Source organism: Bombyx mori, chromosome 23, assembly GCF_030269925.1.
Source record: "Bombyx mori chromosome 23, ASM3026992v2".
Classification (NCBI taxonomy): Eukaryota; Metazoa; Arthropoda; class Insecta; order Lepidoptera; family Bombycidae; genus Bombyx; species Bombyx mori.
In genome coordinates, this window is record NC_085129.1 from 7,140,289 (window position 1) to 7,154,681 (window position 14,393).

A 14,393-nucleotide genomic window follows, 5' to 3' on the forward strand; every position below is an offset into this window, starting at 1 on the left:
TCACAGTTGTTGAATATAACGGCTGTTCCAGTCTTCAAACTAAAACGCATTACTGCTTCCTGGCCGAAGTAGATTAGATGGTGTTAGATACCCGTGAAAGTTAAAGTCCCGAACACATCTCCCAGTGGGAAACGATAATCAACAAAAATCAAAGCGTTTGGGCTTCACTAACGGCTTAATACCAGGTCAGACGTGAGCTCATTTATCCATCTATGTTAAGAATCTGAGTGGAATACAAAAATTCGGTTGACAATCGAAATTTAAAAATATGCAGGAAAACCAAATTCAAAAACTACAGATTCCCCGGACGATGTTTCCGTGAAATGTGAAACAAGGGTAAACGTTGTGAATTTCTCTCGAGAGTTGGCAGTATTAGGTACCGAAGCAGAAGATTGCGATCGCAGCTGTGAGCTTTGCGCATCCCGGCACGACTAGACGCTATCCAAAAGGGAACGTCGAGATATTTTATTCATAGGAGCCGGTGATAAATGAGGAAAGCCGCGGCTGTATAACATTCATTATTGCCTTTAGCTGGCCACGCATGGCGTTATCAAAAACTTGTTGCTGTTCAGTCGGGCCCAAGCCAGACCGGACCACGGACACACCGGGGACTTGTTTCAAAGGCCATTTATCGTAAACAGCAATGCAAACTTATAATTCATCGTTGCCATGACTGTGTTGTTTGATCTCGTGATTACTCGCACCAAGAAATCAAAACGCAGGGAATAATTCACGTTTTTTTTTATTGCTTAGATGGTTGGACGAACTCTCAGCCCACCTGATGTTAAGTGGCTACTGGAGCCCATAGACATCTACGACGTAAAAGCGCCACCCACCTTGAGATATAAGTTCTAAGGTCTCAAGTATAGTTACAACGGCTGCCCCACCCTTCAAGCCGAAACGCATTACTGCTTCACGGCAGAAATAGGCAGGATGGTGGTCCCTACCCGCGCGGACTCACAAGAGGTCCTACCACCAGTAAAAATTCACGTAATTCATTTTTTTTTCTTGCACAATCTAAGGTATAAACTTCAGCTGTTGCGAGCGAAGAATACTGGAGCTTCTAACAAAGTATGATATCTCGGTAAATACAATAATAATTCCTTTACAAGTCACGATAGCAGCACGTTTTCATAGAACGTTTAACAATCGTTCAATTTGTAGGGGCCAGAGCTCGGGGGCTCTACAATGGCGCTGCACGCGACCGCTACAGCCCGACATTCTCATGAGGAATAACGCACAACAATCAAGATGTCATTTTTCAACTACCCACGCCGCGAACACCGGTATGGGCGAACAGTGAGAAATATGGCCGACAACACACGCATATCCCGACGTACAAAAGAAGCGTCTCGAGGTTGTCGCGATACATATCTTTTTACTCAACAACGAACACAACAGTCTCGCTTGCAGTTTTTATATTAAACATAAAATCGGCCAACATTTCAAAGCAAAATCAATATTTGTTTGTTTAAATTTTTAAAACACCAGGGCTGCGAACACCCAATCTGAGATTTATAATACTAGATTGTAGATATTTTTAAAGTACACCTATGTGTGTGCAAGGAAACATGATGCTAAGCCCGCATTATGTGCAACGGTCATTATGGTAATTCACCGAAGTCGGGGGCTAATGGAACGACGATTGAGAATGAAAACTTGCAGACAAAAATAATAGTAATTATTGACACGAACCAGCTTAGGGCTAAAATCCGCTATACAGAGCAAATGATCGCAACCGGCCACTAATTCGAAAATTTCACATTTATAGCGCAGCCTGCCCTCAAGCGTGAACGGAAACTTAAACAAATTCACTAGTCACATATCGCGTTTAGTTCTTCGTTTTTAAAACAAAACCAAAAAACTGGCAATTTTTCATAAAAAAAATTTACCGTTAATAAGCGAAATTTTGACTCATAAGGTCTTCATCGCTCGTTAACTTCAGTAATACCAGTAACGTAGTAAGAACCAAACCGTTGCCTATCACTCTTCAAGCCTCCACACAAAGAAAACACCAAATCTTGAAACGTACTGAGTTCAAATCCTCCATAACCATTTCGTTCGGAACACGAATTTTGTGATAATGATATGTAAAATTGTAGAATAGACAACATTTTTAAAACGTCTAGTAGGTAACTGGAAAACAAATAACAGATCTAAGCATGCCTTTTAGGGACGTTACTACTGCGCGGTGGTATCTTTTGTATTTCATACAATGGCGCATCGATCGTGCCGGATTACGCGGAAACGCTCGACTTACACTAACGAGTTGTATTTGCAACTAATTGAAGTTATAGCTAACTTCCCCTAGATCTTAGCCGTCCCAATATTGTCTAGTTCAGGTAAACTAACATACGCAATTCAAAAGCTGCATAACGTAGCATCATTTAGTTTTACAATGTTGTGTGTATCGAAACAATTACCATAAAAAAATTAACAGATGATTTTGGAATAGCTTTCGTTATAACAGTCTATATTAACTTTAGTCATATACTATCAGTATTAGAAGGCATTTTCTACAAAACTTATGGGCATCTCGTAAATCTTAAGACTAATTTGGTAGAATATTCCAACAAAGTGTAAAATAACAATGTAGTAATTAACTAGCCTTTAATAATTATTTTCTTGATAATCAACAATATATTACAAAAACGGGAATTTTATAGCAAATTCACCTTTAAATGCTCATTAAAAATAATGCCTCCTAGTTTACATTTATAGTATAATATAATATATTAGATTATTGTTATTATTATATTCTCCAGACAATGTAATTTTAGAACGCTAGTTCGGGACTTGCGGAAATAATTGGTGATAATTTAAATAAACATATTCGTCGAATGGGATGAGACGATCAAATAAATTTAATTTAAATATCTCGGATTGTAATTGAACAAATACGTTTCAGTATCGACGAGTATCAGAAATCGCCAATTTTATTCACTTACATCTGCCGCTTTCCGCATAAGAATCGATCTTTAATGTTTTGACTTACCAGTTATTTAGTTAGTTATTTAACGGCCGTCTGGTGTAGTGGTAAGTGACACGGTCACTACACAAGGGGGTCGCGGGTTCGAATCCCGCCAAGGGAAGATATTTGTATGTTAAATTTAATATAAAATGTCATTTCCAAGGTTATGGATGTATATTAAATATATTATCTGGTACCTGTAACACAAGTTCTTTACGAACTTAGCACGGGACCAGTTAACGTGGCGTGATTGCTAGTAAATATTTATTAATTATTTATTTATTATTATTAGTTATATGTTGGTTTCTGAGATTAAAATATATCAGACAGGCGCCGTTCGTATGGACACAAAACAATAGAGGTATCTGTTTACTGTTGTATACGAGCATTGCTTACAGAACACCTTCGGTTAACTCCATATAACGCAATTGATTTAATATAATAAGTATCGTTTACTGACGATTTTTTTATAAAGTTTTGTAATGTTTTACCTCTGACCATTAATTATTAATATTGGCTTAATATGTAAAAAGCCCGATTTAACAAAATCTAATACGAAAATATTACTGAACACTGTTATTACTGTTTTGATGGCTACACGTTTTGAGCCTGAACTGAGAAACATCGCCCTACCTAATTCTGCCACAAAACAAATCTTCCACTTTGAGAGGCAAGACAGCTGTTATGAAAGACAGGCCTTTGGTAACAGCGATCTTCGTTTCCTTTTCCTTTTCAAGGCCTTTTAAGGGCATTTAAATTCCTTCGATCGCCCCTTAAAAGTCCCCTTCTCCCTTGTCTATTGATCTATGGTAATAAAAAAACATAGACAAGTCGATCGTACCTGTTAAATGATTTCCGGTGAACTCGAAATCGTCGTCCTGGTCCCAGTGCTTCAGCGATAAGTTCCCGAGAGGCGTTGCGTTCGCAAATTCCAAATTCGCAAAGTGCCAATCCAATATCTGACGATCCCGGACCGACAGATACACGGAACTGAAAATAACAAATAAATTAATAATCTATCGACTAAACAGTTCGCTTGGGTAATGCTTTTGCGATATTGTGTTTACTAAGTATACATAGATTTTACGTAAACCCTATCGAGTGTGGATTTATCATCTACCATCGCATAGCAGACGTTCCTATAGGACCAATAGATGAATTATTAGATCTATTAGAGACAGAAAGTGACAAAAGCATTTTTTATCTCGCGAAATTTAAACGAATTTAGTTATTTGTCAATAACAAATAACGTTAGGGAAAACGCGGAGCATGACATTCATTTTTTTAAGGGATTTTATGACCTGGTAACTAAGACCTTTAAGTCATGTCTTATTTTAATTTATATTCTTATTTTTATGAAAAATGATAATATGGGGTGAAATGAAATGAAATGAAGATTATTAATTTGAGACATTAATCAACTGGGATGAAATTAAATGAAATGAGATGATATGGGGTGAAATATAATCTGAGTAAAATGGTGGTCATTTACTGAGATTTTTTCAACTGACTTTTTGGAGGATCCCGAGAAGTTACGTCCAGCGGCTTTGTTTCACTTTCCCATTTTCACATCCACATTTGTGCACTTTCACAGATATTAAAGTTAATAAACAACCGTTAATACACATTTGAACCTAAATAAACACTAAATAGACAAAATAAAACAAATCACGCAGCTTCACTCCTCGCGTTCCCGCCAAAAAAATTTGTCATTCGTTAAACAGTAACAGGCACAGAGTAGCTCGCGGTTCACCACGACGTGTTATTTACGTCGTAACAGCTACCCAAGCCTTGAAGCCGAGTCGACTCCTTCATGGCAGAATTCAGTAGAAGTAAGAAAACATAATTGAGGTATGAAGTTGGCGCCTCAAGATCGCTTGCGGCATTCAAACTATGGTTAATTATGATAATTAAATCATTATGTACAAAACCAGTGGGCAGGGGTTTGGGTGAGCCCTAGGCGAGACTGTTCTACTGGTGGTATCATATTATACCGTATGTTTATTTTTATTGCTTTGATGGGTAGCCGAGCTCACAGTCCACCTGGTGTTAAGTGGTTACTGGAGCCCATAGACATATGCGACATAAATGCCACTACCAAACTTGAGATATGAGTTCTAAGGTCTCAGTATTGTTACAACGGCTGCCCCACCCTTCAAACCAAAACGCATTACTGCTTCACGGCCGAAATAGGCAGGGTGGTGATACCTACGCGTGTGGACTCACAAGAGGTCCTACCAGTAAAAAATGCAGTATGTTCATCTGTTTAAAGATATATAATACCTCGGCGGATTAGCTTCCAGATGTGTCAGTTTCTCTTCAATAGTCGAGTTCTGAGTGACCAAATTCTCGTATTCGTTACAAAGATGTTTCATTTCCCTATTGAGTCGCCGCAAATTGAACTCTTGCTGTATATTAGCATCCCCGGTATTACCGGTCGCTTTCTCGGCGAGCAAAGCCTCCTTCTCCGATTTCAGGGACTTGAGGAGATCCTGCAGGTCGGTCATTCTGGAAACAAGCAGAACATTACTAAACGTTAGAAAGTACACATTTATCATAACAATTCGGAGTCATTTGTCGAAACAACTATAAAAAGTTAAACTATTAAGTTAACGGTAACATAAAAAAACTCACATTTAAATTTCATATTTAAAAAAAGTAGACCTCTGTTAGTTTTTTTTTTTTTTTTTTTTTTTTTATGATTGAAGGATTACTGGTGGCCCGGAGGCCTTTCCAGTTTCACCAGGACAGGTGGGCGAGCAAAGGCTCAGCCAGGAGGGGTGGGATTTGCTAACAGCTACCCGAGCGCCTCCGAAGGAGACCTAACAACTCAATAGTAGCTGCTTCGCGAATGAATCTACTACCGGATCGGAATCGCGACCCGCTGAGAAGATCCGGCGAGAAACTCAGCGAGCTGATTCATGGGTTAGGTTGCACGGCGAACTCTTTGTCGAGTTCGACGAGTACGGTTACCGAGGTCCCTAAGCCTGCTCCTAGAGCTGAAGGCGTCTAGTGCAAAGGTTATTGGATCTGATGGATCCGTAAGGACGTGTCTAGGGCGTCGACGGTGACTGGCTCCTGCATGATCAGGATTCGGGGAGTAGTCAGCGGCGGCTACGATAAGGCGATTATCATGACGCATAGCCTTATCGAAGTACCGTTCCGACGCTGACTTCATGTATTTCTGTATAGATTCGAGGCCCAGGTCGTCGTGTAGGTCAACGTTCCTCACGAACCACGGAGCTCCGACGGCTAACCTGCAAAAGCGGGATTGTAGAGATTGAAGGGTGTCTATGTGTGTACGGGCCGCGTGAGCGAACACCACACTCGCGTAAGTCATGACGGGCCTTATGCAAGTTTTGTAAAGTGTCACCTTGTTCCGAAGGGACATTTTACTCCGCTTACAGATCATGGGGTAGAGTCTACCGAGAATAAACGCGGCACGGTCACGGACTGATTTTATATGCGGGCGGAATGTCATCGATGCATCCAGGGTAACGCCCAGGTACTTGACCTTCCTGGCCCAGGGTATGGATTGACTAAAGAGAGTAATCGGGGGTGTGAGATTCCTCCTCCTAATACGGGAGGAAATCCGTGTGGAGCTTCCCCTCTGAAATAGCACCGCAGTACTTTTCGTTGGGTTGATGTCTATGCGCCATTTTCGAAACCACTGTCCTAGGGCTAGGGCTGCGCTCTGAAGCTTCTTCGCGATTAGGGACTTGTTTCTACTGGAATAGTAAACAGTCGTGTCGTCGGCGAATAAAGCTAAATGGGTCGGCGGCGACCGGGGAATATCGTTAACGAATAAGCTAAATAGGAGGGGTGAGAGAACAGAGCCTTGCGGGACTCCAGCTGTGAGAGGTCGTGGGGAGGAGCGGGTTCCCTCGACTCGATATCGAAAAGAGCGGTTCGACAAGAAGTCCCGTATGATGAGCACGAGACTATCCGGCACACCCATGTTGAATAGTTTGAAAATCAAACCGTTGTGCCAGACTTTGTCGAACGCTTTTGCGACGTCGAAGAAGAGAGCTCCCGTGTATAACGGTTTTGGTCGATTAAGCCCCACAAGAATGTGCTCCGTGAGGCGGTGCACCTGTTGAACGCATGAGTGATTTGTACGGAATCCGAATTGTTCATCGATGAGAATGCCCTTGGATGAGACAAAGTCTCTGAGGCGTTTGTAGAGCAGACGCTCATACAGTTTGCCTAGAGACATGAGGAGGCTAATCGGGCGGTAGCTCGTCGGATGATTTTTTGGTTTACCGGGTTTATGTATGCCGATAACGTCCGCTTCTTTCCACACCGCGGGAAAGATACAGTTCGCCATAGCGGCATTGAAAATAGATGCCAACATCACGATGAGTTGGACGGGTAGAAGTTTAATAACGCGGTTGGATATACCGTCGGAACCGGGAGCCTTGCGAGGACGTAGGTCTTTGATCAAGTCTTTAACTTCCATCGGGGTGACGGGTGGTAACGCATCCGAGGGTGGCAAGGAGACTCTGCGTTCTACCTCACTGTCTACTAATTCTACATGAACAGGGTCCACGGATTGAGTGCTGGGCGTGCACTGGGTTTGCAATGTATCGGCCAGCAGCTCTGCTTTTTCGTCATCATCGAACGCCGCGAGTCGGCCTGAGGGGCCTACGAGGGGGGGCATAGTTACTACCGTATCCGATTTGAGAGTACGAGCTAAGCGGTAGTAAGACCTTTGGGAGGGCGCGAGTCCTTCTAAGAAATCAGACCATCTGGCATCTCGGACTTCGGCGATGCGAGACTTTACGTCGCGTTGTAGGGCACGCATTCGAATACGATTTTCCGCGGTAGGATACCTGTCGTAGGCGCGTATTGAGGCGTTCTTAGCTCTTAGGAGCTCCCTAATATCGTCGGACAATTTGAAGCGGTGAAGGAAGTCCTCCGCTACAACTTGTTTCGATGACCTATCTAATGTCGAGGTGATGTGTGACGTTAAGATGTCTATGGCTTCAGCGGTATCCTGAGGAGACGGGGTAGAGTCCGGGCTAAACGGGAGCGATGGTGGATCAGATTCAGCCAGGCTGACGCCCAGCGTGTGCCAATCCACCACAGTCCTCGTGACGGGAACGGAATCGGGAGCGCAACCGAGCTTCATAACGACGGGACGGTGGTCTGAATCTAACTCTGAAACTACTTCGATCGAGTGTAAGCGCAGAGTTACGTTTTTTAATAACGCTATGTCGAGTATATCCGGGCGATGCGCGATATTTAGCGGGTAGTGAGTCGGGGTTAGCGGAGCGACGATATCGAAGGCGAGATCATCAACTAACGCGTCAAGCCGCCTGCCATTCGGGGTTGTGGTGTGTGAGTTCCACCTGATGTGTTTACAATTTAGGTCGCCCGCCAGAATGACAGAGCTTCCCATGCCGAGCAGCGCCTCGATATCACTGCTTAGAACGATCTTATCCGGTGGAAGATAAACGGACGCGATAACGATCGGCGCGTGTCCCGTCAGTGAGATTCGGCACACTGATGCTTCGATATTAGCGAGCGCGGGAGGATCGAGCGGGACGCAATGCAGGGCTCTTCTATAGTAAATGACGGTGCCACCACCACGAGCAGAGAGCCTGTCGTTCCTGACCATGTTATAGTTCGCGATTTTAGGGTCACGGCGCGCGGGCTTAAGTAGGGTCTCCTGCACTAAAAATATATCAATTTGATGGTCACGCAAAAAGTCAGAAACCTGATCACGTTGATTTGCGAGACCGTAAGCGTTAAAAAATCCTATCGTTACGGATAGGGGCTTTATTCTACTTGTATACGCCATTGATTACCGGCGGAGTGAGGGGAGGACGTACGTATTTAATGACGCGTATACGTCGGCGTATTCTTGCACAACGGCGATAAAGTGTTGTGCAGTGGAGGCAGCGCGAATGGCGTCGCCCAAAGCGTTAACGCGCTCAAAGTTGATCGACTGAAAGAAGTCGATCGCTAAAGCGAGATTGTCGGACGCGGTCGGAGGGCAAGTCGCGGGAGAGGGACGAGTCGCGGGGGCGGGACGAATCGCGGAGGAGGGAGTTGTAGCCGTGTTCGTGTACGGCAGCGGTTTCGCCCAGGCCGAGACACTGGGCACCGGCGCCGGAACGAACGCTGGCTTAGCCTGCGACACAGAGGGTGCCGAGGCTTTGATGTCTGGGCCGGAAGCTCGGAGGCGGTTTTGGCGGGCGACGCGGCGATTTATTTTAGGGGCTCTGGGGCATCCGCGGTAATTTGCGGGGTGACCCTGTGTTCGACACAGGACGCAGCTAGGTGGTTCCGTCGCGGTTTTTTGATCGCGAGTGCATAGGGCCGTGGCGTGATCGCCTAAGCACTTGACGCATCGGGGGCGCGCGTGACAGTTACGGGAAGAATGCCCGTATAATTGGCAGTTATGGCACTGGCTAGGTGTGCCTTTCTTGTGTGGGATTTCGACTGCGATTCCGGAAAGGCTACAGACCGTTCGGATGTTGAATATTTGCTTACCCTCGGGGGTAGGCTGGAGGGCGACGAGAACCATATTATATGGCTCCCTTCCGCGGCCTGTGTGCATGCGGTGTACGGAGTTAACCGGTAGGCCTTGTTCGAGAAGGTCGGCCTTGACGAGCTCGGCATCCAACTCTTTAGGGATGCCACGTATAACGGCACGGAGTTCGCGCTCCTCCTGGAGCGTATATGTGTGGAAACTTATACGCTCCTTACGGAGGTAAGAAGAGAGGGCCCTATGGTCGTCGGGTGTTCGAACCTTAATTTGAATGCCGTTCGCGAGGTTACGGGCATTCGTGAAATTGATATTTTTGGCCTTAAGGGCCAGGGAAACTCGTTCCCAAGCTGCCTTCTCTTGAAGGATTACCGGGGGAGGGGTCTGAGTTTTATTTTGTGCCACCGGACGCGGCGACGGAGTGGCACGGGCTGGAGGCGCAACGGGAGTCTGAGGGCGGGGGCGCGACGCGTTCGCGGCTTTGCTAATTTTAGCGGCCGCGGGAGCTCGAGACTCCGCGGCACGCTTCTTACCCTTTTGCACCAGGGTGAATCCATCCGTCGATGAGGCGGGGGCGAGGTCGACCTCCATCTCCGAGTCAGAGTCGGAGGACGAGGAGGCGGGCGCAGGTGACCTACGAGTAGGTGTTTTGGAGGGCGCGACGGAGGCCGCGGATGATCGCGCTACTGGAACGGTGACCACGGCGGACGACGCAGCAGTTTTACTCGCCAGTATAGGCGACGCGGGAACGGCAGGCACGACGGAGGCTGCGGTGCTCGATGCAGAAGATTTGCACGAAGGTACAGGCGACGCAGGAGCAGCGAGCTCGGCGGAGTCCACGAGAGGGCTCGCTGTGTGATCGGCCTTGAAGGCCTGAAACTCGGAAGTGAGCTTTGGGTAGCGAAGCCGGAGAAATTCCGCAAATACAGCGTCCATGATGTCTACGTGCCCAGGTGGGGCTACCCTGGGTCTTAGAAAACACTCGCCTTGCGGCGAGGCCCCAACTTCTCGGACCTGAGCGGTTCTATTGAACACAGGTGGCGATGCGGCACGATTACTACAGGACAAAGAAAAAAAACAACAAAACGGAATTAACAAAAAGAAACAAAACAATTAAGCACTTCCAGGAAGACAGTTTGTCGGCAGATGTACCACGACACAGAAATAACAAAAGGAAACAGAACAAATAAAAACTTCCAGGAAAAACACTTGGTCGGCAGATGTACCACGAACACAGGCCGCGCGAACAATGGCCGGGCTAACAAAAGCCGGGCGAACAAAGGCCGGGCGATCGAGGGGTCGATGAGCACGTCCGCACGTGACGGGTGCCTCTATCGGAATGGCCTCTGTTAGTACATTCGTACTAACATCGAAAGAATCCATCGAAATCTTAGTACGACATATCTGCCTACACTAGCCTAAGGGGCTATTCCAGCTACGCGCACACGATCAGGTGAGGTCACGGGCTCAACCTAAGAGAGTTTGCTAACACCAGCCCTAGCAAGAGCAGTGCTTCGCAGAATCTACTACCGGTTCGTAAACGCTACCACTAGGAAGATCCGGCGAGGAACTTAATAGGTTGTGTGTATGGGTTAGTTTGCTCGTCGAACTCTTCGTCGTAATTGACGTGATTGACGAGAACGGTGACCAGGTCTGAAAGCGCCGAGAGTGGATCCGGGAGATCTGACAATTTTATAGTACAACGGTTCCCCCACCCTTGAAACCGAAAAATGTCACTACTTCAAACATCGGCACAGTCGTATCGCTCGATACAAACTGGTTTGTTTATGTTTTAAGCCAAGACGACTTAACATAGGGTTGCCAACTATACTGTTAAAAACAGTATTATACTGTTTTTCACTCTATCATACTTTTTACTGTTGAATAAAAATAAAGTACTATACAAAATACTGTTTTCAGCATCAAAATGCTTAACACTTACGTAACGTGTTAGACTTAGACGCTCATACATTTTTTTTTTTGTTTAGTCAGAAGGCGCTCAGTGCAGCACAGCCACAAGGCGTAGGAAACTTTTGAAAACGAGAGTAAATCAATAAATTGTGCGAGAAGCTCTAAAAATATGTATTTAAAAAATTAAATAAATAAAATATTGTTCATTTGTCTAAAAAATACTGTTTAATTTTCTTCTCAGACCTAAATATACTTTATTTCTTATAAAAAAATATGGCAACTCTAACTTCACATCCAAAATCCACACAGGTTGCTACCACAGTGATTCCTGATTTTCCACGAAGCAATAATGTCTTTCAGTTTAAAGACCAAGGATTGCAGTTATTTCACCTTCCACCTCTCTCGATTTGGCATTAATATTATTATATTTATATTGTTACACCGGTAACCGCGATCTCAGTCGCTCGACCTCAATGTTTTTAGAAGTAATATTTATCTTATACGAGCTAACCCGGCAGACTTCGTTGTGCGTCAATCGATAAATAAAAGACCTAAGCTTTTGTATAAAATAAACCTATAACAAACAAAAGGAATCCGTTCGACAGGGGACACATCAAAGGAAAAACAAAATTGTTATTTTTATTTAATTCCGAGCATTTTCATACTTATGTACCTTTTAAACCTTCTCTGGACTTCCACAAATAATTTAAGACCAAAATTAGCCAAATCAGTTCAGCCGTTCTCGAGTTTTAGCGAGACTAACGAACAGCAATTCTATTTTATATATATAGATTAGGTACTTACTTATTTATGTTTGATTTCATTTTCTCTTGCAACGTTGTGAGAGCTTTCAGATGCTGTATCTGTAAACAAATACAAAATATTTTGTTCTTGAAATGAAAACTTCTGTGACACAATTGTGATTTGCAACTCAATTCAATGAAAAGAGACAAAAATCTACATTTACATAAATTAGCTTGTGATAGTACTTATGAATGTTTCACTTCTACCATGTATGTGAACTGCACAGGTTTTTTTTAGAATTATAACAGATGAATTTGTTAGGGAGATAATTTTTTAAAATTAAATCAGAGTTCTCTTCCCTTCTTATAAAGTTTTTTTTTTTTTAATAATTCGGTATATTTATTTTTTGTTACCAACCTGTTTATGTTTAACATTTTTTTGTTGCAGCTTGATGACCCACTCTAAAGCTTGACCCAGTGAGACAGGCGTGTCGTTATAATAATTGAAATCCACTTGGTGAGACAGATAAGATGTGGCATCTAGGAGACGATTGAATTCGCGTTCCACCTTATCATAAAAGAAACAATTATTATCAACCGATACGATGATAGTTTCAGCTAAATAGGTTCTTCAAACGGAAACTATACTTGATTATTATTATTTTTTTTTACTTAAGGTATTATGTAGAAAAAATGCTAAAGTAATAATTCAGTACGATCTTTTTTTTTTAAACTTCATAAAATTATGCAAAAATAATTATAACTTTTATTTTACTATAAATCGTGGTTGTAAATTGCATTAAAATACACAAAAAAGTTAGAAAACAAAAATATTTTTTTACTCGTGACTCACAAGAGGTAGGACCTCTCGTGAGTCCGCATGAGTAGGTACCACCTATTTCCCCGCCTATTTCTACCGTGAAGCAGTAATGCGTTTTGGTTTGAAGATCGTTGTGGCTGCCCCATCCTCAGTATAGCTTTGTAGCTGAGTTAGAACTTATTTCTCAAGTTGGGCGGCGTCATTTACGTTGTAGATGTCTATGGGCTCCAGTAACCACTTAATATCAGGTGGGCTATGAGCTCGTCCACACATCTAAGCTAATTATCTAATTAATAAAAAATTAATATAAAATTACCAAATGAATACTTAGACTTCTACCTAAGCTGATGGTCTTGATGAGAATTTCAAGCCTGACGTTGTTGCTAAGACGAACCCTAGCAAGAGCAGTGCTTCGCAAAATCTACCACCAGATCGGAAACGAGACCCACTGAGAAGATCCGGCGAGAAACTCAGTGGGCTGTGTCTGTGGGTTAATTTACTCGCCGAGCTCTTCGTCACAAGCGACGCGACGGGTTCAATGATAACGATGATCGAATATTTTACGATTTTTTTAAATATTTTTTGATAAATAGGAAATTTTTGTTAAGAATCATCGAATACAAAAGAAATCGTTTATTGACCCTGGATTATGATTTGATATAGGTTGTAAGTCTATGAATTATCAAGCTATCAAAATGATACATAGATTTTCTAATAAAGTTAGTAAATATTATTATGTTTTTCCTATATATACATCTACTACAAGATGACACTAAGAATATATTGTACAAAATTTATTTATTATTATATACAAACCATTTCATCCTTATGTTTAGGTACTTGGTTCCCATTAGCTTCATAAAGGGGACATTTTTGTTTAATTTTATGAAGCTCCATGTTCATTTGCACTGACAACGTTGTCACAGGGTTACCTCCTAGTCCAGTTACTACCATAGCACCTGAAAAATAATTTGATTAATTGCTATTAGAAAATAAGGTTTTTTCATTTATATTATTTTCGTTATACACAAAGCACAAATCATAACGAGTATTTATGCCTAAAGATGTAAATATTGTAAATACAATAGAACATGACAATAATGTTGGAACAATTATTTAAGCATTACTAAAAAGCATTAATTTAGTAGTAGCAGTACGACTTAGGACAGTAATGTAATTTTTTTCCAGAACATACCTAGGTCAGCTACATAGGGTCCTTTCCGGTAGGTCACTATTCGGCCTCCGACTCTGTCTCTTCCTTCTAAAACCACGACTTCACAGCCAAAGGACTGAAGTTGGCGAGCAGCTGCCAAGCCGGACACTCCTGTGTGACAGATTTATTTTATCCAACAGAAATTTGTACTTTAAAATTAAAACTTAAAACTCATGTTACAAGGTGAGTGGCAGCATTTACATTGTTGATCATGAGCTCCCGTGACCACTTAATACCAGGTG

General features: G+C 43.0%; 1 protein-coding gene across 2 annotated transcripts in view; it reads right to left on the minus strand.

Annotated features, from left to right (window-relative positions):
• LOC101739058 (lysine-specific histone demethylase 1A) overlaps nucleotides 1-14,393 on the minus strand; it is a 359,897-nt gene that overhangs the window by 342,640 nt on the left and 2,864 nt on the right. For both annotated transcript variants that reach the window (XM_038019236.2, XM_012697973.4), the window contains 6 exons: nucleotides 14,134-14,262; nucleotides 13,755-13,897; nucleotides 12,537-12,686; nucleotides 12,180-12,238; nucleotides 5,255-5,479; nucleotides 3,813-3,961 (listed from right to left, as the gene is read on the minus strand). In XM_038019236.2, coding sequence (XP_037875164.1) covers nucleotides 3,813-3,961; nucleotides 5,255-5,479; nucleotides 12,180-12,238; nucleotides 12,537-12,686; nucleotides 13,755-13,897; nucleotides 14,134-14,262 — 855 coding nt within the window. The remainder of the gene's footprint in view (nucleotides 1-3,812; nucleotides 3,962-5,254; nucleotides 5,480-12,179; nucleotides 12,239-12,536; nucleotides 12,687-13,754; nucleotides 13,898-14,133; nucleotides 14,263-14,393) is intronic.